Source organism: Pseudorca crassidens, chromosome 5, assembly GCF_039906515.1.
Source record: "Pseudorca crassidens isolate mPseCra1 chromosome 5, mPseCra1.hap1, whole genome shotgun sequence".
Classification (NCBI taxonomy): domain Eukaryota; kingdom Metazoa; phylum Chordata; class Mammalia; order Artiodactyla; family Delphinidae; genus Pseudorca; species Pseudorca crassidens.
In genome coordinates, this window is record NC_090300.1 from 36,047,303 (window position 1) to 36,070,482 (window position 23,180).

Sequence of the window (23,180 nt, forward strand, 5' to 3'; positions counted from 1 at the left end):
AAAGCCTAAAAATGAAGGAACAGGTATTTGGGGGTGTCAGCATGGTATGGGCCCCGGAGGGATGATGGACAGGACACGGACCCCGGGCATCCGCTGGGCCCAGGATGAATTTCCAGCAGCTCCCGCCCCTCCTCCTGTCCAGGAGCTGGGGATTTTCTGAGTCTCTCTCCTCCACACCCCAGACCACTATGTGGCAGTGCCTGTGACACTCGGCACAAGCTGAAAGTCTACACACGTGCTTCCTTTAGTGTAAGTTGTGGCCGTTTAGTGGCTTCAAGCACCTCACCTCCTGCCCTCCGTTAAGCCATGAAGGTGGGAATGCAGATGCAACAGCCTCAAAGACATGGCTGTCTGTCTTGAAACACCCACAAGGAAGCTTCCGATTTTTAATTTTGACAAATTGGGTCTCAACTAGAAGTGAACATCCTCCAGGGACCTACATTTCCAAGAAGAAGGCAGGGCGCCAGCCTTCAAGGCTACAAAGCCTCTACCTATGGGGAGGAAGAGATTTACCTGGGCTGCTGTTTCCTTAGGGCTTTGGCTACAGGTTCCAACATGTTGAAGGACAAGCCCCAGCCTTTCTTTCCCCAGAAGCCATGGCACTGTAGGGTGCAAATTTAGGGAATTATGTGCTGCGTTACAGAAGAATGCCTGGGCCATGGAGAGTATCCTAGGCATCCGGGAGGAGATGGCACGAATTCTGGATAAAGTGACCCCTAAGCTGAAATCCAAAACCTGGGGAGAAGTTAGCCTGGTGAAAAAAAGGGCAAAATTGTTCCACAACGAAATCTAGACAATATCTAAAAGTTGGCAAACAGGCTAAAATTCTGTATCATCTCAGGATGATTTGATCACCTTTCAACGTCCCTGTGAATTGTTCCTGTGCCATGTTTACTGAGCCAGGTGGGGAAGCTGTTCTGCGTTTGCCAGGGGCTGCCAGGCTGCAGTGCCCAGAGGGGCTGTTGCATGGACCCGGCCATGCCCTTGACCCTTCCTCCCTGCGCCTGCCCAGGAGCCCGGGTCAGATGAGATATGGTTAGGCTACTGCTCTTCTGGCTGCTTCCATAGAGCTTTGAAGTCACATGGGGAGGGGTGGTCACAGCTCATGGCTGCAGAACCCAAGCCAGGGGATAGGAGGGAGAAGCAGTGCAAATCTGGTGACAAGCAAGCAGTCCATCCAGAGGACCCACCTCTGACCATGGGCGTCAGGACTTTCAGCTACAGATCATCTTCCTTCCCTGCCTTATTTTCCCTTCATCCAATATCTTCACTATTCTCTTGATTCTGTTTGTGTGTATATATATATATATATATATATATATATATATATAAATATATATATAATATATATATGTGTATATATATATATATGTGTGTATATATATATATATATATACAGCGTCATTCCCAAAAAGATGTATTGCAGCCTGCATGTGTGAACATACACGTCCGCCAGGAGGTAGGATGTTGCCATTCCCCCCCTCACAGCCCACTTAGCTGTTTCGATTACTTCATCTTTACAGATCGTGTTTTCGAACCCACTGCCCTTCCCTAGCTTTATTCCTGTAATGTCGTCTTACCCATGAAGCAAGATGTAAATAATGTGACCTGCCCCTAAGGTTACTGAAGGATTAGAGGGGATGAGGCAGGTGGGGGCCCTCAGCACAGGGGCTGGATCACTACATGCTTTGTGTGGGAAGAGATGAGACCAGCCTGTCTCTGATGCCAAAGCAGTGGGAGCCGGGGCCTCACCAACGAATCCCCACCACGGTCCCCCTCTCCTCCGCCCTCACCCCAGCGGCCGACAGTCCGTCGGCTTGGTCTTCATCCAGCTCTACACCTGCCCTTTACCCTTATCCTCAAGTCCAGGCCAGTGTGCAAGGCCTCCCCTGCCCAAGGCTCTCTGCCCCCAGACTCGGGCCCCAGCTCATGAGATGTGGCGTCTGAGGTCCCCGAGTTCTCAGAGTCTCCAGAAAAGAGTTTCCAACCTCAACTCCTAACTCAACAGAACAAAGTCAATGGCTTTTGAAATAGCTTTCTTCCTACATTTAAAAGTAAGATCATGAAAAGTGCCCCAGGAAAATCGAAGCTGGCTTTTTAAAACTCCAAATCAATATGACGTGTGAAAGTTCTCATTAAGAGAGAGGTGCGGGAGGTCAGAGAAACAAGGAGAATCAAGAAGGAAGAGATGGCAAGAGGGGAGGACTAAAAGAAACAGAGGGAGGTGGGTGGGGTCCGGGGAGAGGAGGAAGACGGGCAAGGAGGTGCCAGTGCTGAAGCAGCTCAGCCAGAAGAAGCAGTGAGAGCCCGTCCCCTGCAAGAAACAGGGACATGAGGACAAGAAACGGGACCCCTCAGGGGCTTACAGTCTGCCTCTGGCACTTGGGGGACAAAGGGGCAAATAGGCAATGTGCTGGCAGATACGTATGGACAGAAAAGTCAATTATTATGTCCAGCTGACAATTGGAGCAAGAAATCAAAAACTGTTTAAGAAGAGGCAGAAGTTCAGTCAGGCCTTGGGGGGGTTGATGAGATTTAAAATGTGAACTCTTGGAATTGAATGGGGAGGGGTGCCAGCAGGCTACCTGTGAGAGTTGGAAAACAATAACAATGATTCATATATACTGAATGCTCTCTGAGAGCCACCCTAGGAAGTAGGTTACTATTATGCCCATTTTACAGCTGAGAAAACCAAGGCATGGAGAAGTAAAGTAACCTACCCAAGGTCATACAGCTAGTAGGTGGTGGAGACAGAGTTAAGCCAGGCAGTCTGATCCCAGAGTCTACACTCTTAACCAGGCTTTGGGGCCTGCAGTATTTGTGGGTATGTGTGCACTTTTGAATGCTTGCCTGAGACGTGCTCTTAGAGCAATGAGGAGCTGTAAGAGTTTGTGAGCAGATGGATGACAGCCAGTCTGGGATTTAGGAAGATGAATCTGGAGATGGGGTGAACGTGGAGTACTGGGGCAGGGTTTGGTTAGCGGCCATTGCATTAGGCAGGGTCTCCAACAAGAAGGCAGAGGATTGGGATACACCCTCCATCCCAGGGGCAGCTCTAAATCACTCCACCGTACTCTCTGAAGACTATCCCCTCAGCCAAATCACCAACTTCCCACTGGCCTTGGGATCATCCCTCCTGCAGACATGTGTCTCTGTGTTGTTCCAGGTCAGATAACACTTCTCAGGGTCGCCCTGCAGAGATAAGGCACACCCTTCCACTCAGGCCTTGGAGCCAGGAACCAGCCTCAGTGTTTTCCTCTAAGATTAAGCATTCCACAAATGTTTTCTCCCCAGGTCCTTTGACCACCCCTACACCAACCCACCCCATCATTCCTGGGCATTTTAATTCTACTTAGTTGATTCCTTTTGAAAGACCAGAATACAGACAAGGAGAGCTTCTTCTTGGCTTTTCCCCTACTGCCAGACCTACAGTGGGATCCCCCAGAATAAAGAAGCAGGGAGCATTCCCATCAGGCTCCCCTGCCTGGCTCCCCAGGAAAGACAGAGGGCCCGTCAAGATAGCCAGAGAAGCAGTCCCTTTGGGCACCTGCCCTTGGAACGGGCTGCAGACCTGGGTGTCAGGGCACACAGATGCCCACATACATCTAGACCACAGGGGGAGCCACAGGGCGGGGCTCCTGCAGGATGATGCGTGCCCCACATCCAAGGAAGGAGAGTGACTGCACCGGCAACCCCCAGCTTGGTCAGCCGTCAGATTTACCTGTCCTCTGAATCAGACTCCAAATGGTTCTGTCCATGGAGCCCCCAGCGGGGCTGTAGAGGGAGGAAGAATAGGGGTCAGACTCCCAGAGACGAGGATGCTGCTGAGGACCGGCTGGGATGCACAGGTGGGCAAGGGACCCATCTCTGTCAGAGCTGCCCATCCCCCAGACTCAGGGGCCAAGCCGGGCTGTCATGGGCAAGGTAGGAGGGCCACCTGGTCTCACTCCTGTTTGGGAAAGGCCTCAAATTCACACTTGATGAGAGAGTCACAGGACTGAGATGAGGAGTCCATCACAACTTCAAACACATCACATTATCCAACCAGCCTGCCTCTAAGGGGCTGCACGTGTACACATCTCATAAACCCTGCAAGTATCTTCTTGTAGCATAACATCAAGTATTGCAATTTTTGTGTTCAAAGCATTTATTTGTTGAATGCAAACACTTAAATCATACCACAATTTTTGTAACCCTGTTTTGGCATTACCACACATAGATTCTCAGAGAAAGACCAAAGATCCAGGCACTCTCTATACAGCTAAGGAGCCCTGCACCCAGTGCTGGCTCACAGCAAGGATGCTTCAAAGGGGGAGGAAGGGAAGGGGGCCCAAGGGGGAGAAGCAGCCTCTCCTGGGTGGGTCTTCCCCCTGAGGAGCCACGGGAGACAGGTGTGGCCAAGGGAACAGGCGAGAAGCAAGTCTCAGACACTGCAAGTTTTTGTTTCTGATCTGTAATTAAGACCTCTGTTTAAGCTGGTTACACTTCTTTAAAAACAAAAACCACAAAGGAAGACATTTCAACCAGATCTGCTTGAGCTTCTTTTCTGTGAATTATTACAAGTGTTAGTGGGCGTCTTCATTAAAGTGTAATTTAAGAAATACTACAAGTAGGGTTCCCCCATCCTCATAGGTCTGATGACTCAAAAGCAGCAGCGCCTCCCACTGAACTAAAGCAAATTTATCAAAAGGGAAAATTAGCCGACTTGGTGTCTCCAGTGGTGGAAATGAGACAGAAATAGGAGACAACGTGGGTTTGCTTTTCTGGGAACAAATATAGTATGTGACCAGATTCTAAACAGGCCAGGAGCCTTAGCTGTTCAGAGATCATCAGAGAGCAGGGTTCCACCTTGGGGCGGGAGATGGGTGGTATCTATGGGGCAGATTCCTCTGCAGTGAGGCAAGGACCAGCTCCTTCTGCAGCCAGGTCCCCACAGACGCTCCCTCCCTTCCTGTTCCCATCAGCATCCTGCACTCCAAATTAACATTCCCTTTAAGAACAGTGAGACTGCTGTACAAACGCAGCCTTCAAGTGCCCAGCCAGCTCCCTCCCCTCCCATCCAACCAAGCCATGGCCCCAAACCCCTCCTATATAGAAATTCCAGAGCCGACACCAGGGAGACACAGCATCATACACTCCTTCCACCTGCCAGTGGAGAGAGTGAGTGATGCTGGGACTCAAGGTGAGGACAGCATGGAGAGGGGCTCCATTACGGAGGACAGGAACCCATTAAGTCCCCCACCCCAGTTCATCTAAGCTGCCCTCTTTTCTTCTGCCATCTCCATATCTTCGTACTGTTTGCTTCTCGGATTCCCTGGGCCTCTGCCTTGATAAGTTAAGCCTCTTCGCTGGAACGGAAGACTGTCCGGCCAGGTGAAACCTGCACCTTAGCCGACTCTGCCTCCTATATAGCTTTCCCCGTGCACCCCTGCCCTGCCAACGCCTCATCGCTGAGTGGCTTCCAACCCCCAGGATTGAGGGCTGATTAGAATTTAAGATCACTTTCCCAGGGCATTAGAGCACTTTCTTTTTTTCAAGGGGTATAAGGGTGAAAAAGGGATAAAGCTTAAGTTTCAAGGAACAAATACTTTAAGACATAGAAAAAAATGGTTTAATTGCTTAAGTTCTTGCTGGCCTCAAATAATACAGTGGGCGGGTGGGTGAGAGGAGAGCTCAGCGTGGAGTGTTTGACAAACCTGTTTTGCCTGATGAACGTGGGAGGCAGGGCTCCGGACAGCTCACTTGAGATCTGACCTGGCCTGGGAGCTTCCACCAGCCACCCCTGCTCCTTCACCCTCTGCAGCCGTGTGCCCTGAGGGAGCCCAGCCTCTCCGTGCATCCAGTTCTTATTAAGCACTCAGGACACATCAGTTAACAAGCAGACCTTCACACACCCTCAAAGTATCCCTGCCCTCATGTGGCCCACGTTCTACTGAGGAGAGACAGATAATACACATAAACAATAAGTTATACACTATTTAGAGATGATGAGTGTGAGGTAGGAGAGACAGAAGGGCTGCTGAGGGTGGTCTACACTGTGAGTAGGGTGGTCAGGGTGGGGGGCACTGAGAAGATAATATTCAAGTAAAGCCTTGGAGGAGGTGAAGGAGTCATCTCTGGTACTGGAACAACTAGACATCACAGGCAAAGTAATAATAAAATGACCTTCAACCTGAACCTCCAACAAATACTTCCAACAAATGCTAACTCAAAACAGATCATAGACCTAAAAACACAAAACTATAAAACTTTCAGAAGATAACATTTGGAGAAAACCTTTGTGAATTGGGGTTGGGCAAAGAATTACAGGACATGACACCAAAAATATGATTCTTGTCCTGGAACAATTGAAAAAATAATTGGTTGGATAAATTGGGAAAAAAGGGATAAATTCTCCAGACAATGGAGTATCACTCAGCTCTCAAAAGAAATGAGCTGTCAAACCATGAAAAGGACCTGGAGAAAACTTAAATGTATATTACTAAGTGAAAGAAGACAATTAAAAAAGGCTATATACTGCATGATTACAACTGTATGACATTCTGGAAAAGGCAAAATTATGGAGACAGTAAAATGATCAGAGGTTGCCAGGGGATGGATGTGGGGAGGGATGAACAGGCAGAGCACAGATGATTTTTAGGGCAGTGAAAGTACTCTGTATGATACTATGATGATGGACATGTCATTATACATTTGTCCAAATCCACAGAATGTACAACACCAAGAGTGAATTTTAATGTAAACTATGGACTTTGAATGAGTATGATGTGTTCGTGTAGATTCATCAGTTGTAACAAATATGCCACTCTGTCGGGGGATGTTGATAATGGGGGAGGCTATGCCCATGTGGGGCAGGGGGTATATGGGAAAAACCTGTACCTTTCTCTCAATTTTGCTCTGAAACTAAAATTGCTCTAAAAATACAATCTTTAATAAAAAAATTTTAATGGATAAATTGGATTTCATCAATATTAAAAATGTTTGCTTTGTAAAAGACATTGTTAAGAGAAAGAAGAGACAAGTTACAAACTAGAAAATATTTTTAAATGGCACTTTCAACAGAACTACTTGTACCCAAAATATACAAAGAAATCTCAAAACTCAATAGTAAGAAAACAAATAACCTAATTAAAACTTGGGCAAAAATGTTGAATAGACACTTCACCAAAGAGTATAAAGAGATCGCGAATAAGCACATGACAGATATTCAACATCATTATTCACTAGAGAAATGAAAATTAAAACCACCATGAAATAACCATGACATACCAATTAGAATGACTAAAATAAAAAATACTGATAACACCAAGAGCTGACAAGGATGCAGAGCAATTGTTGTTGATAATGCAGAATGGTACAGCCACTCTGAAAATCGGCCTGGCAGTAAAACATCCCATTTTAATATGACCTAATAATCCCTCTCCTGGGTATTAACCTTAGAGAAATGAAAATGTATGCCTACACAAAAACGTGTACCTGAACGTTTATAGCAACTATATGTAATCACCAAAAATTGGAAACAATCCAAATGCTCTTCAGCAGGTGAATAGGTACACAAAACTATGGTGCATCCATAAAATGGGCTATTACTCAGCAATGAAAAGGAACAAATTACCGACACAAACAGCAGCTAAGATGAATCTCACAGGCGTTATGCTGAGTGAAAGACGCCAGTCTAAAAAAGTTGGCACAGTGTATCATTCCATTTTAAAAGGCAAAATAATGGTGATGAAGAACAGATCACTGATTGCCAGGGGTGGGGGATGGGAGGAGGCAATGGAGATAAAGGGAAAGCATAAGGCAGCTCTTCTGTTACCTAATTTTTATGGAGGTTACACAAATCTAAACATGTGTTAAAGTTCATAAAACGGTCCACCAAAATAAGTTAACTTTTCTGTATGATAATTTTTTTAAATAAAATTTAAAGTTACTGAAAAATGAAAAAAAGAATTAAAAAAATTAACTTTGCAATGAGAAACTGGACAAACTCATGTCCACTTATGACTAGATGGGTGGCTTCCACTATCTCCAGAGACTCTAAACTCGTTTATGTACCCCAGATCATGTTATCTAAGCCTTCTTAATATTTACCAGATCTCTGTAAATGTACCACATCCTTTCCACAATTCTCATACCCTTCAAGAGAACCAACCCCACAGATAGATAGAAAATTATCCTCTGGCTTATTTAATAATAAAATGTTGATAATAATCAGCATCCGTTTCTGAACCCTTGCAACATGCCAAGATCTTGGCTGAACTCTACCCAGGCAGAGATTCTCATGGTGTCTTCACTGCCAGCCCGAGCCCAGTGTTATAAGACCACTTAACACAGTGTTATAAAACCACTTAACACGATACTGAGCCCAGAGAGGTCATTCTGCCCATAAACACAGAGCCAGGACAGAACAACCCAAGCTTTCCTGCCGCCTGCTCTTGACAACTACCCATCGATGGCTGTTTTCTCAACAGCTTTGTGGTCTGGCTAGTTGCATGGGATATGGATTCAAGCCCTTATTTTCCAGAGGAGTCCTTGGGCAGGGTTAAGACGAGCTACACTGAGCTGTGTGCTACAGACAGTCCACTGTGTATGGACTCCGGAAAAGCTCATTTTGAGACCTCATCCCAGAACGGGAGGATGTTCCCAATAGATTCCAGTGGGGTCTCTCTTCTCACACGTAGCCATCACCTGAAACAGCCACCAGTGGAAGAAAATGAGCTAGTTATAGTCTTTCTTTGCTTTCCAGGTTCTATTTCCTTTTCCTTTCTTCCTTCCTGACTAGTTAGTACCAATGTGTATCACGATGAGGCTTCCACTGTTCTCCTTTTCAGAAAATTACCTCATTTTTTTTCAACGCACAGGGCACTGACGTCAAAACCTTTATAGATCTGCATCATCAGTTCATTCACCATATGCCTGGAGAAACTGCATCTCTAGACAGGCCGAGTCACCAGGTAACCCTTCCTCCCTGTGACTGCCAGCTCTCCAAAGCCAGTGCCCCCGGGCACCTCCCAGCCTTCAGAGTGATCCTGGCCCCATGAAGCACGGGGTCATTCTAAGCCACATAACTGCCAGGTAGGTGCCCCCAGGCCCTGACTGCTGTGGTATCTGGAACCTTCTGTAAGCCTGCAATGGGTTCAAAGATCTCCGGTCGGAGTCGGTTCCTGTCCTGACACTGGCTGCTGTTCCCCAGCCAACCACCGGGCCTCCAGCCCTTCAGCCCCGGGCATCAGGGCTGCTTTTGCTTTTGGCGAACTTAATGACATGGGGTTGGGAAAAGAAATTGCCTGGCGAACCAAGAATAGGACTGGGTGAGAAAAAAGCCCTGACGGAGAGCCTTGATTTGTCAGAGGATGTTTTCCAAGCGGCACTTCCTGATGCCTCAGCGGCTCCTCCGTAAGGGGGCTCCCCTCTCAGCCAGTGATCCTGCATTCTCTATCAGCCAGAACAAAAATGACCAATAAAAGGATACACTTAAGTGTCCCCCAAATAGATACTATTGTTTACGGGGCTACTGAGAGAGGGACAAAGATGAGAAGGTAGATGGACACCAGCAATGGGAGTTTACAAGAAACTCTGTCATTTCTGCTTTCCTCCCCTTTTAGGACAGGAGGTTAAGACAAGATCCCTCTTTGCCATTCCGAAGAAGCATTGTTGCTTATTTTGACCAACTATCCCTCCCAAGCCCCACAGGGGCCCCTCTGCCCTTCCTCCCTGGTTGATTTGCACGGGAGCTGGCCCCTCCACTACCTCCCTCTTCCAGGCTCACTCTCATTCTCTGGCTCTAATTAGCAACTGCTTTTTTTATTTTTGTATGCACGTTCAAAGACAGAGAGCCAGGGGGAGACTGAAAGGGAGAAAGCAAAGGTCTGTGTGAAAAGAGAGAGCAGCTGGCCTCTCCCTCGCCCCCTCTGTGTACCCGGGCCCCCGTGTTGGCAAACAGCACACAATGTCTGTCTAGAGAGCTTTTGTGGCCCAGAAGGAAGGGCCGGCACACAGCTACGGGCGGGAAAGGAGACTGGGGGCATGGGGGGGGTGGTGATGGCCAGAAGAGACCTGGCCTTCAGGGGGAGCCAGGGCAGGGAGAGGACCCGGGGGGTCAGGATGTCCGGCCACCTCTACCTCCTCCTGGTCAGGAAGACGTGGGGGTGTGGATGTCCCACTGGCTAGTGTGCTGATGCTGTCAGCTCTCTGGGGAGACGTCCATTGCCTCCAAGGCTGCAGCAAGTCCTCAGATGGGAGGGGGCTGCTGCCCGCGTTGGGACTGTGAGTTCACATTTAGACTCTACAAATGCGCAAGGAGGGGCGGTAAGTGCCCCCTGACGGGGTTCAGAGCAAAGGGGAGTGGAAAGTCCAATCCCCAAAGATGAAACACTCTCCCAAATAACTGAGTTTGCATGAGGAAATTCTGAGGTAAGTGGGCTAGGTAAGCGGGTTAGAGCTACCTACAAGAGGGGAGGGGCAGCTGTCAGCCTGAAAGGTTGCATCTGTCACTCTGATTGGGTACGCAAGAGGGAAGAGTTATGGGAACATATGTATATATATAACTGATTCATTTTGTTTTAAAGCAGAAACTAACACACCATTGTAAAGCAATTATACTCCAATAAAGATGTTAAAAAAAAAAAACACAAACGTCTGTGGTAACTGGTTCTTAACTAGTAGCTGGACTGAAAGATTTGAAAGATGTTAGGAAAAAAAGGAAGTTTGAAAGAATTCTCATAAGCCAGGAATAATCAAGAATGGGGCTGAAGAAGCTGAAAGCAGTAGAGTATGTTCCAGAAAAATAAAGAAATGAGCATGGAGAAGCAGGGCATTCTACAAAGACATTTTTTTAAAAGCTATGCTCTTTTTAAAAAATAACCTTATTATCAACACGTGTGATTACATATTAATAATTTTGAGAAAAAAGTTACTCGTAATATTTGCAATTGATTTCACTGATGAACATTGATTTCCTATATTTTCCTATGTGAAAAAATGCATTTGTCCTTGCAATTTGCATCTAAACAGTTTCCTAGAGGAAAAAAAAAATAAAATGAATGGAATTAGCCATCCATTCATTAAAATTCTACCAGTGGAATGTGTTTTCTCTTTTCTCTCTTTTCGAATCAACTCCAGAGAGAAGACAGACAAAAGAATAGAATAAATGGAGGAAAAAAAAAAAGGAAAACAGAGGAGAGACAAATTTGGCCAAAGATGCAGAGGGGAAGACAAACAGAACCAGTGAGAGAAGAGAAGCCCAAGCCACAAGGGCCTCCACATTCAGATCAACACAGGCATGTGTGTGACAGACCCAAAAACCCAACAGAAACCCTCCAATTGCCTAATTTGCAGAACAGGTACATTTTTGCCAAGTTCATGATTTGGCAGAGTTCTTGCATATTCCATACAATTTCAATGAGAAGCTGTATCCGTCTTGTGCAAAGAGCAGATTGTCATTTTCTGCTTGAAGCACACACGTTACACTGACCTTATGTCCTCTGTCAAACTGACACATTATCACCAACTTTTAGCAAAAGGGTTTCATGACGTATGGGCTTGCAACCGCTCTGTTGATTTTCTTCTGTGTGTGCCTGTGTGTACAACGTGTCACTCTATTGGACAACAGACAAGGCCTCTGTCATCACTGGTTACTTCCTCCATCTGGTTCTGCCATCGTCACCTCTCCGAGTGCACGCCTTGTCATCGGACTCGCGCTCTGTTCCTGCCTGGTTTGTTCGGAGTTTACACTGCCTGGTTCAGCTGAGATGTTTTCTTAAACATCTTTTTTTTGTTAATTTTTATTTTATATTGGAGTAGAGTCGATTAACAATGTTGTGTTAGTTTCAGCGTCCAGCAAAGTGATTCAGTTATACATATACATGTATCTATTCTTTTTCAAGTTCTTTTCCCATTTAGGTTCTTACACAATATTGAGCCCTGTGCTATACAGTAGGTCCTTGTTGGTTATCTCTTTTAAATGTAGTAGTGTGTACATGTCAATCCCAAACTCCCAATTTATCTCTGCCCACTCCGCCCAGTATCTTTCCCCTTTGTATCCATACGTTTGTTTTCTAAGTCTGTGAGTCTGCTTTTGTTTTGTAAAGAAGTTCATTTGTATCACTTTTTTTTTTTTTAGATTCCACATATAAGCGCTATCATATGATATTTGTCTTTCTCTGTCTGACTTACTTGCAAAGCTTTTCTTCCTCCTCAGCTCACATCCTGTTTCCACCAATTTTGTTTTCAATGTGTTTTGTTTGGTTCTCATTTCACAGATGGCACAGTGTAGGCATTTGGGACACAGAGGCTCATCAGGGGTGGCCCTGCCCGTAGGGAGCTTGGGGAGGAGAAGGGTGAGAGCTGGGCTGACCATGGAGCCGGAGGGGTGTGTCTTTGATTCATTCTTGCCATGAGCATGGTCCCTCCATGAACCTCCTGGTTCATCCCTAGCCAATGGAAAATGCGGATCAAACTCTGATGGCTTTTCTTTGGGTACCTTAGGGAAGGCTTATATCTCAGTCCACGTGGGACACTGAAGCCCTAGCTCCCCTCACAAAACACAGGTCTGCCGCTAAGCAAATCTTGCCCTTCTCCAGCTGTCAGAGGAATATAGAATAAGAGTTATCAGCCAGGCCTCAGAGTCCTATGTTGCATGACCTCGGCAAAGCCACTTAGCTTCTCTGGGCCTCAGTATCTTCAACTGAAAAGCGAGCATGATGATTGTATGTACTTCATAGGGCTACAGTGAGGATTTATGAGATAATGCAGGAGAGGAATTTGGCAGAGCAGCCGGTACATATGAGTGCTCTATAAAGGATAGCCACGCTGCACTAGTGCCTCAATGCAAGCTGAAAGCCAGTCCAGAGAAGTTTGCTCTGTACCCGAATCAGAGCCGTCAGCATGATCTGACAATGGAGTGTGGGACTGCCCTGCAGAGCACACAGGCTGCTTTCTTAACCTAGGTAAACGGGGCAAGTCAGCAGTTTTTTTGTTGTTGTTGTTTTCGTTTTTGTTTTTGTTTTTTTGCAGTACGCAGGCCTCTCACTGTTGTGGCCTCTCCCGTTGCGGAGCACAGGCTCCGGACGCGCAGGCTCAGCGGCCATGGCTCACGGGCCCAGCCGCTCCGCGGCATGTGTGATCCTCCCGGACCGGGGCATGAACCCATGTCCCCTGCATCGGCAGGCGGACTCTCAACAACTGCGCCACCAGGGAAGCCCAAGTCAGCAGTTTTTTAAACATCAGTCACTTGCATATTATCTTGATTGCTTTTTGCCATATCTACATGCCAGATTTTAAAATTTATTATTTAACTTATTATTTTTAAGCTGACTCACCTTTTAACCTGAATATATTTAAACAGAAAAGTAGTGAAGGAAGGGAGGGAGGAAGATGGAAAGGAGGGGGAGAGGGGAGAGGAGTGGAGAGGAGAGGAGAGGGGAGAGGGAGGCTGAGGCTAGTAAGAGAGGTGGGAAGTCCATGGCCCCAGAGAGAAAGAACTGCTGCAGAGTTGAAGACAAAACCAAGAAGAGAATGAGGCAGTGAGCCGCAGGCCAGGGCTAAGACAACGCCCACTGGCAGAAGTAGACCTGGGGCTTCTGCAGGCTGGGCAAGGATACCTGGTCAGGGATGGGACTGAGCCAGATTCAGGGCTGCCGCGGAAGGGGTGGCAGGTCTAGTGAGGGTGAGAGGCTGCAGAAGAAATGTAGAGGAGGCTGGAGGAGGCACCGGCTGAGGGCTGGTGATTTAGGAAGGGGCAGTGGAGTGGGAGTCACCAGGGTGAGCTGAGCCCCGAGGCCCCAGAGGTAAGCTGAGAGAGTAAAAGGAAGCGATGCCAGGTGGAGGCACTGGGCAAAGGGTGAGAGCTGAGGGATGCGTGGGGCAGAGCAGGACTGCAAGAAGGGGAGCATGGAGCCCAGAACAGGCCCTGGGCAGGAGAAGGATGGGAAAAATGAGGTGTGTTTCCCCCCAAACCGGGCTTGGCCAGCCTTCCTGAGACTGGCCAGAAGGGTGGCATGGCCCTTTTGCAACAGCACCGGCTCTTGTCCTGTCCCACCTGTTCTCCTTTTCCTTACCACAGTCGGGAAACACTGAAATAGGTGCACAGCACGTGCCCAAATGTCCTGAGGCTAGAGATGGGCGAAGAATGCATGAAGGGTGGGATGAAGGGCAGGAGGGAAGGGACCAGAGGAGAGTGAAGGGTAGACTACATCGTGGAGTGAGCACACTCCAAACTGACTGCCAAGTGCAAACCCACCTAATGTAATGATGCATTACATAGGAACACTTGCGTCTCGACCCACAAACAGGGCAATTTATGGATCTTTGCCATGTTCAGTGCCCCTCATGGCAAGGCAAATGGAAACTGAAACCACAGTGGGAGGCCAATTTTCATCTCTCAGATTGGCAAAGCTAAAAACAATTGATATTTTATTATCTTGGCAAAGGTATGGGGAAGAGGAACCCTCATACATTGTTGGTGGGAGCAAAAGTTGGAAGAAAATGTCCTTTTTTTGGAGGACTATTTGGGAATATCTATCAAAATTAAAAATTTATATTCTGATTCAGCAATTTTACTTCTAAGAACTTGCTACATCTTAGCTCTTAGAAAAGACCATGGCACACCAGAAAGTCCTCAATAAATATTCATTGAATAAATAAATTAATTAATTAATCTCACAGATATGCTCACTCCTAAGTGCAAAGATGAAGCACAAGGATGTTTGCTGAAATTGTTTAGAAATAGCAAAACACAAGATGCAACCTACATGTATATAAATGAAGGACCAATTAAATAAAGGTACAACCATCCAGTGGAATATTACACAATCATTGGAAGGAAAAAGGCCAGATTTCTAGGTAACACAACCAACCAAACTACTGCTAACTTTCCTTGTTAAGCAAGAAAGTGGGGGGGTGTGGAACTAGGTGAAAAACCTTGTGCAGTAAGCCCTGTGTAGATGAGGAAAGGGCTTGTCTACATTCTGGGTGTGCAAATGCATGGATCCTATTGGCAAGAGAATATCAGAAACTAAAACAGTGAGGGACCTGATCAGGACCAGAGTCAAAGGGAAACTTCATTTCATATGTCCTACCTGTTCAAAGCCTTTAAAAAATAACAACAACAAAAGGTAACTTGGGATAAGGGAGATTTGCTTAAAAGTTCCAACCCAGGAACAACAGCAGTGGGCCCCTAATTCATTTCAGTCCTAGAAAGAAGGGCTCCGTGATGAACCAGGCTGCCTCAGGAAGTCCGAGTGTCCCATCCCTGGTGGTGTGTAAGAGCAGGCTGGGGGACCACTGTGGGAAAGCAAAGTATGTGTCATCTGGTGGGCTTAGAGGCCTTACCTAGCTGGGAGGGGCCACCCTCCATAGGCCACTTGTGGTCCCCTTGCCCTCTGGTTATTGCAAGTGCTTTCTAAGAGCTAAGAATCTAGCAGATTCTCAGAAGCATAATCGCTTCATCTGAGTGTATAAGTGTAAAGGGCCTGGCAACAGTAGGTGTCCAATAAGAACCTAGAGAAAGAATGAGCATGGAGACACTCCATCCACGGGAACTCACAAGTGGAATCCAGCTATACTGAGGGATGGGAGGCCAGAAGTGCCAAGGCCTGCAAGGAGGTGACCCGAGCAGGCCCCAGGGTCATACCTGAAGACCAAGTAACTCCAGCCCCCACTAGGGGCACTATGTGCCCACGGCATTGGTGGGCTATTCCAGACAGACGCCAGGGACAAGCTAGAAGCTGAAGGGCCTGGTCCAGCCCTCCTCCTGAACCGGTCCCACCCTCAATAAAAACCCTTGTCAGAGCTGCTCCTGGCCCTCCCTGGCCCTAAATTTCTGTCCTGTGATTCCAAGAAGCCTCCTGAGGTTTCCCACTGTGCCTCCTAACCCTCACCAACCTCTCCAGGGCCTGACGCAGCCGAGCTGATTTCCTCCCGACCTCTTGGGCCATGAGTGTGCCCGCGCGCATGCACACACACACACACAAACACACACGAGAGGGTGAACCCAGTACACCTGCAGCTGCACAGACTCCTCGTGCGGCAGGCTGGGTGGGCACACTAGAAGGCAAGATGCTCTCTGTCATACAGGATAGCTCTCGGGGCCCCAAGCAGATCGAGACATACTCCTCTGTCCTAAGCCACATCTCCCTGGGGTTTTCCTGCCCTGCCTCATTAACTGACCGTTAAAACAAAAGTGGAAGGCTCAGCTGCAGCTGCCTGACCAGGTAACTGGTACTCCAGCTCTTAGCCAGCAAGGACAGTACAGACAGGACATCTGCAGACAGAGACCCCACCCCTAGGGAAAGGCCAGGGTGTCCCTCTCTCAGTGTCCCTGCCATGGCCCTGTTGGCAAAATAAGGCTTGCTCCTGGCGGTGTGCAAACAGGATGCATTCCTTCACCATTTGCAGCTGCCCTGAGCTGACTCTTCTCGGGATCTTCACCCCGCTGCCTTGAGAGAGAACTGAGGCCCAGAAGCATCAGGGCACTGTCAGCACAGCTTGTCAACGGGCCAAAGCAGTGGAAACAGAGCTCAGATCATCAGAGCTCCTGTGGTCCAGAACGGAGGGTCCCAGCTCCAGGCAAGCTCAGATCCAGTGGGAGTTTTCATCTCCATGCTTCAAATTCAAAAGTGGTGATTCACCCTCCAGGCAAGGAAGTTTGTGCAGAGGGGTGTGCTCAAGTTCTGCATATACAGGGGCTGTCCGGCTCCAGAGAGAGAGTTGGGGACAGGAAGCAAAGGGGGTAAGTCTGACCCCAGCCCTGCCTGAGCCCGGGTTCAGCCCTCGGGGCCCATGCTGTTCCTTGATGCCGATTACAGAGCCACAATCAGGCCTCCAGCCCACAGCCTTGCCATTCCCCCTGTCCTCTTCTGAAAGCACAAAGCCTTAGACCTCACCTTTTTCAGGGAGCTTGGTGTCACCACCCTCCCACCCCACCCCCACCCAGATGCCATGCCCCTCTGGATGGTTCACAGGCACGTCAACATGTCAGAACATCTGGAGGGATGGTACTGCTCCCAGAAAGATTAAAAAGAAGATGGGGGTAGTCAACGTGGAGCCCTGTGCTGTATGGTGCAGAAATGTATGACTGTAGAGCACAGCTCCACGGAGCGCCTGGACCCAAGATAAAACAAGGGACAACACAGACACAGAGAAAGTGTTCATGGGAAAACAGCTGAGAGGGGGGTGGATATTCCTGGAAACAGATGTTGTGTGTCCAAGGACGGTTAATTTCAACAAAAACCAGACTCAGAAGCAGAGGCAGATGGTGGCCTCCCAGACCTGGGTCCTGATCCCAGCTCTGACATTACCCAACAGGGCTCCCTGGATTGGTATCCAGAGATGCTCTCTGGCCGCCCTCTCTCCATGGATAAATGAGGCAGTCAGAATAGATGGTCTCTCCATATCCTGCCCACTCCCACCCCCACCCTCACCGCCACCCACCCGCTTGGGCTGTTTCAGGCTCAATGGTTCTTCATGGTGCAATAGTGGTGGGCCCAGAGCCCCAGCTCAACTGCTCACCCCATGATGTCTCCACTGCCCACACCGACTCAATAATGACCGTATGGTGCCTTCGTCATCATCTTTGATAATATTTACTAAGTAATGGACTTCTACCCAGGACAGCTATCATGCCCAGAACATTCTCTTTACACTAGCACTGACCTGGAAGAATCATGATTGCTTGTATTGGGTGCTTCTACCCCTGTCCTTCAAAGGCAGAAGGGGCGATGCAGAGCACAAAGGGGTTTGGAACCCAGAGCTGCCCCTCTCCCCTGTTCTCCTTGCTGTCCCCTGCCACCACCAGAGTCTGGGACCATGCACCCTGCCCAGCGTGCTGGAGTCGGTGAGGCAGGGGGCATCCTTCCAGCTCTGTTTCCTGCTGCTCATGCGGGTGTCCATTACATCCAGCCAATTACATAGGAGGCCTCTCTGGAGGGCGCTGGGCAGGGCCACCGTGGAGGCCCGAGAGGTTTCTCAATGAAGTAGCCCATTGGGCAATCCCATTATGAAGCTCATCTTACCAGGCTGCGGTGTTAATGACCCTGGCCTCCACAGAGCAGGTCTCCCTGGGGCTTGAGAGGAGGCGTCTAGGTTGTGGCCTTCCTCTCAGTCACCAGCCAACAGCTGATGGGCCAGAGAGCAGAGCAGAAAAGGTTCCTCAGTGCCCCTGAATGCAGCCACCAGCACAGCACCATACACACACACACACACACACACACACACACACACACACGCACGCTCTGTCAGGCCCCCAGTTTCTCTTTCAACATCCAGGATGAAGGGAGGTGGAAATAGGTCCCAGAAACTTCTTTTTTCCAAAAAGGGCTAAATTAAACACATTTTTCTCCCCCTTCGAATCCTGCAGATTTTTTGTCTCGACTCCCCCAGGCTTATAGATTGGCTCATCTCGGCTGCTCAGGTTGACAAAGGTGCCGAAACTGTTGAAAGCTTCAAAATGTCCCTTGGGTTTCCAGGCATGAAGGAATTTACATGTAGGTGGAAAATTACCAAGGAAAACAGTCCCCATTTGGAGGGAGGGAAGGAGGGAAGAAGAGACCTGGGGGAGGAGCGGGGCAGCGGGGGGCGGGGGCGAAGGGCTGCACAGACAGTGCCCATGAGGTTGTAGGGCCCAAGGCAGGCCTTTGATGGATGCTAAGGAGCAGAAGAGACACAAAACGAGGGACAGAGAACAGCTGAGAACAGCTCTGTTCTTCCTCAGGAGCTGCCAAGGCCCTGCTAACATCCAGAGCTGGAATGATCTTAGCTGACCCCTGAGACCAACTTTAGCTGATGCAACATTTTAGGCGTCACAGCACAGAGGGAGCTTGCCAAGCACCAGCTCTTGGCCTCCCTGGCCCAGGGACAGTTAGGCTACAGGGACTCACAAAGAGAATGGACTTAGCCATCAACCTGAGCAGGGAAGGCATGCAGGTGGGGAAAGACAAAGCCATGATTTCTCATTAATCTGCTAAACTAAGAGCATAAAACTTGAAAGTGGGGCATATAGGTCATTTTCCTAGTAATTAACAATTTCACAGAGATAAATGCATGATGGGGTCAGAGTCACTGGTGGGGTCAACAGGCTGCTGTGATTCTGCCTGATCAATCCAACCTACGTGTGCAGAAAGGATGAGTCCGGAACAGGCCTTGGGCCATGGAGACCTCTAGAGAGTGTGCTCGCTGCACAGCCTGATGTGCAAGCTCCTCCCATGGCTTCCTCTGCTTGCCACCCCTTCCTTCCAGCACCCTCCCTCCTCACAACAGGAACAGCTCTAGGCCAGGACCACTCTTTGCTGGTTGAGCTACCTAATTGGTCCCCAAATGCTTCTGCAAAACCAAGAAATTGGTCACCATGTCTTTGACAGGAGAGGGTTTAGCAGATGCAAAGGCAAAAGTCAGAATAAGATTCTTGCCTGTGATGAAAGTCTGAACTGCCAGAAAAACAATATAAAAGATATTCTTTCTGTCAGCCCATAGATTCGACACATGCAGAGGCTCAGATTCAAATATCTGGAAAAGAAAGTTAATCAGATCAACATAACCGTGAATCACAGAACCATCCAGGTTTCTCCCAGCCGGGCTCCAAGACATCAGTTCTCAGGGCTGTACTGAGAGAGAGCAGCTTGCCTTCATTCTCCAGTCCTACCGGGACAGCTGATGGAGACTCGCAAGACTTTCTCACCTACAGGTCTCTATTGCATCCACCAATCTCCATGCTTCTTGCCTCAGGAGAATTGCCTGTACTAGGCAGGCCACCCCAGAACTGCTGTGAAGGGCCACAGTGCCCACCTGACACCCCCCCAGCATGAGCATCCAAAATGAATTGAGCACCTTCTCTTGAAGAAACACCCCAAGGACTAGTTACAAGTACCTTTCCATGCACTGCCCATCCCTATGCAAAGGGTGCAGAATCCTCCTAAGATCACCATCTATGCCCCAGGCCCCTTTACCTCCCCGGGCAGTCCCTTGCTATGAGCCCTGGGAAGGGAGGTCAGGCTCAGCCATCAAGCCCGGGTTACTAGCAGAGCCAAGGTCAAAGAATTTGGAAGATTCAGCTTAAAGTTCTTGAGACAGAGGAAAGGTGCTTTTCTGCCTTTCTAGGGCACTGAGCTCAGCCAGGCCGCTGGGCTGCAGGACCCATGATGCCACCTGGCTTGCCACTCTCTGCTCTTAGAGATGCCACCAAAATGTGGCTGCCTGTGCCTCTGAAATGGCAAAGTGATGATGTCCTGGTCTCCCCATCTCCTACAGCTTCCAGTGAGTTTGCAACAAGTAGTTTGTGAAGTCAGGTCAGGTTCATGACAGCCCTAGATCAGGAACATCCACCAAAAGTCAGGAGGAGGGTGGGGCTGAGTAGGGAGGATGGAAAGTAACCACTTGGATTTACATATTTGTCTCCATAGGCCCTCCCAGGACAACCACAGGAGGTGACGGACAAGCAACAGGGACACAAGAACCCCCAAAAGAGAACATTTCCAGTTAGCCCAGAGAAATGAGAGCCTGTTCCCAGAGTCCCAATTAAATCAGAACCAATCAATGCTTGCTCTGGTTCCTGCCGTTCTGCTCAGGAAATAATGGGAAACAAGAGGACCCCAGCCAGCAAGTGCAGTGTGGCCACCCTTTGAAGCCTGGAGAAATCACCCATGCTATTGCAAGCATGCCTGGCAGCTGCCGCACCTGCGCCCTTAAGAACTCAGCCTGGGGCCTGGGTCTCCACTCAGACCCTGGCACATGCCCAAGAGGGCACCTCCCTCCCACCCCCAAACAATGGGACAAAGAGGAGCGCTGTGGGACCAGGCTGGGTTGGTTTTAAACCTGTCTGCGTTGATTCATCACTTGATCTGGCACTCTCTCCCTCCAGTTTCCACATCATCCATCACGGGTACCATAACCAAGAAACCCAATCAAGACACAAAGGCACAGCTCTCTGCTCTCAGCAGGCCTCAGAAAGGCTGTGTGAGTGCCCCAGCCCAGGCAATTAGCTGAGTCCAGAGGATCGCAGAGCAGGTGGGCATCAGCAATCCTGTGCCTGGTGCTTTGTGCAGGTGTTTGGTGAGCAAGGTAAGTGGGGAAGGAGACACGCAAGGGATGTTCTGATGCTCAGGCAGGGTGGGGATGATGACGGGGGACAGCTGGAATGAAGCTCGTGATGGAGAAGAAGGAGCAACCACAGCCCCCTCCACCTCCAACTTGTCCCCAAAGGACTGGGGCAACCCTAGTAAGGAGTCAGGGTCAAGGTGGTTTCTGAGGTCCATATGGGAAGCCTTGCTCTTGAAAGAATCTGAAACTTTGAAAGCCACAAGCAAAAGATAAAGGAAAACAGTCTTCTCTTCCCCAACTTTGGATTCCCTCCTGTTCAGCTTCCACGTACTCAGGCAACAGATGAGCCATGGACCCTCTAGACCCCTCTATTAACTCCCAGAGAAGATGGAGTCTCAAGCCAGTTCAGCACGTTTATTGCCATGTATTGCACACGTGCTCTCCTGGACTGAGGAGGGTCAGTGTGAGCACAGGGTACCCTGATGCCCCCATCTGCACAGTCACCATCACACTGTATCATCCCAAAGCACAGGTAGTAGAACACACAGTACTGTCCCACCCCGATTCCAACAGCTTCACCTCCTTTCAGGACCTACTAATGCTAGACCATTCCTACCCCAGGGCCTGGCACTGAGACCCTGGAGGAAGACAGCCAAGCCAGGGGGTTTTGAGTTAATGAGCTACATGAGTTCGGTACCAAGCTAAGTGCTGTGGGAGCTGTACTGAAATGAACAAAAATATTTTCCAACTTCAGTCATTCCTCAGTTATCTTTGAGTGACTTGTCTATGACAACCCAAATAGTCCACACCTCAGAGCACGGGGCTGGACTGGATGCAGGTGTGTGGGTCTCTGTGTGTGTGTGTGTCTGAAAGAGGGAGAAAGAGAGAGAGAAGGAGAATATGAGTGCCAGTGTCCCCAAAACTAAATATACCTGAGTGGTTATTAAGTTATTATCCACCGTTTGGAATTCTCCCCATCTCTTCCCCCCACCATAATACAGATATCCAGTTGAACACAACTGGAAAATCATCAGGCCTAGCACTGGAGATGGAGGTTCCCCCCAGAAATTTAGAAGAAGCCATTAGGCTCTTCTGTTCCTTTATGATCCCGAGCTGGAGGCAGGGACCTTTGCTGACTCGGCCCTGCCCCAGAAGGGCAGGAAGTAGAGGCCTCAAGAGCCTCAGGGCTTACCCTTGCAGGCCACGCTGTTCTCAGGCTCATAGCCAGGCTTACAGGTGCAGCGCCCGATGGGCACCATCCACTCCCCGTCCCCGTTGCAGTAGAGTTTGATGGGCACGTCCACTTCCTCTGCATTGGGGATGCATATGCCCCGAGCAATCACCAAAGATGTGCTTTCCGCCCCAGTCATGGTCTCTGGGAACACTGCAAAATTTTGCACAATGCTAGGACACTTTTTGAAGAAGACACGGACAGAAAGGAGAGACATACAGGCTCCATAATCCTGGAAAGCAAGATAAAAACCATTCCGCGTAAGAGGCCCAAAGCTCCTGACTTCTGTGTTGACCTTCATCAACCTTCCCCCGAAGTCCACCTGGGAGAAGCTCTCATCTGCAGCAATGGTGTCCACTTTGAGGTAAGGGGCTTCGGACCAGAAGGCCGACTTCTTGGTGGCAATGACAGAGTCAGTCTCGTAGTAGTACAAGTTGAAGGTCTCCTTGCAGGAGCCTGGAACGTTGGGGAGGCTGCTGCAGTCCCTCACAGTGAAGCGCATCTCCGTGTAGATGCGATGGGCCCCCCGCCGGTTGATGAAGGTGGTGAGCAGCCAGTTGTTCTGGTTGGGCTCGAAGACATTGCACACCTGGTAGGTTCGGATGGTGTTCAGGTTTTCATCATAGCCACTGACTTCTTCCCACTGTACCAAGCAGGCCAGGCACACACATGAAAAACACAAAATAGAGAGTAAGAAGACAAGGAGAGGCAGAGCAGAGGAGAAGCCTGGCACTGGAGAGGGCCTTACGAGCTCACCAGTCTGGCTGCTTGACTTGAGAAATGAACGCACCTAATTTGAACTTGCTTTTAAAGGTCTCCTTATAAGCAGACTTCGGAAGACTTCTCTGCAGCCCATCCCAAAATATAACAGACTTCACCCTAGAAAGCCTCCCTTCATCTAACCCACAGCTCTCATTGT

At 48.8% G+C, this 23,180-nt stretch overlaps 1 protein-coding gene across 1 annotated transcript in view; it reads right to left on the bottom strand.

The window, feature by feature from the left end:
- EPHB1 (EPH receptor B1) overlaps window positions 1-23,180 on the bottom strand; it is a 426,461-nt gene that overhangs the window by 243,425 nt on the left and 159,856 nt on the right. The window contains exon 3 of the mRNA XM_067737744.1: window positions 22,223-22,904. Within this exon, the coding sequence (XP_067593845.1) occupies window positions 22,223-22,904 (682 nt within the window). The remainder of the gene's footprint in view (window positions 1-22,222; window positions 22,905-23,180) is intronic.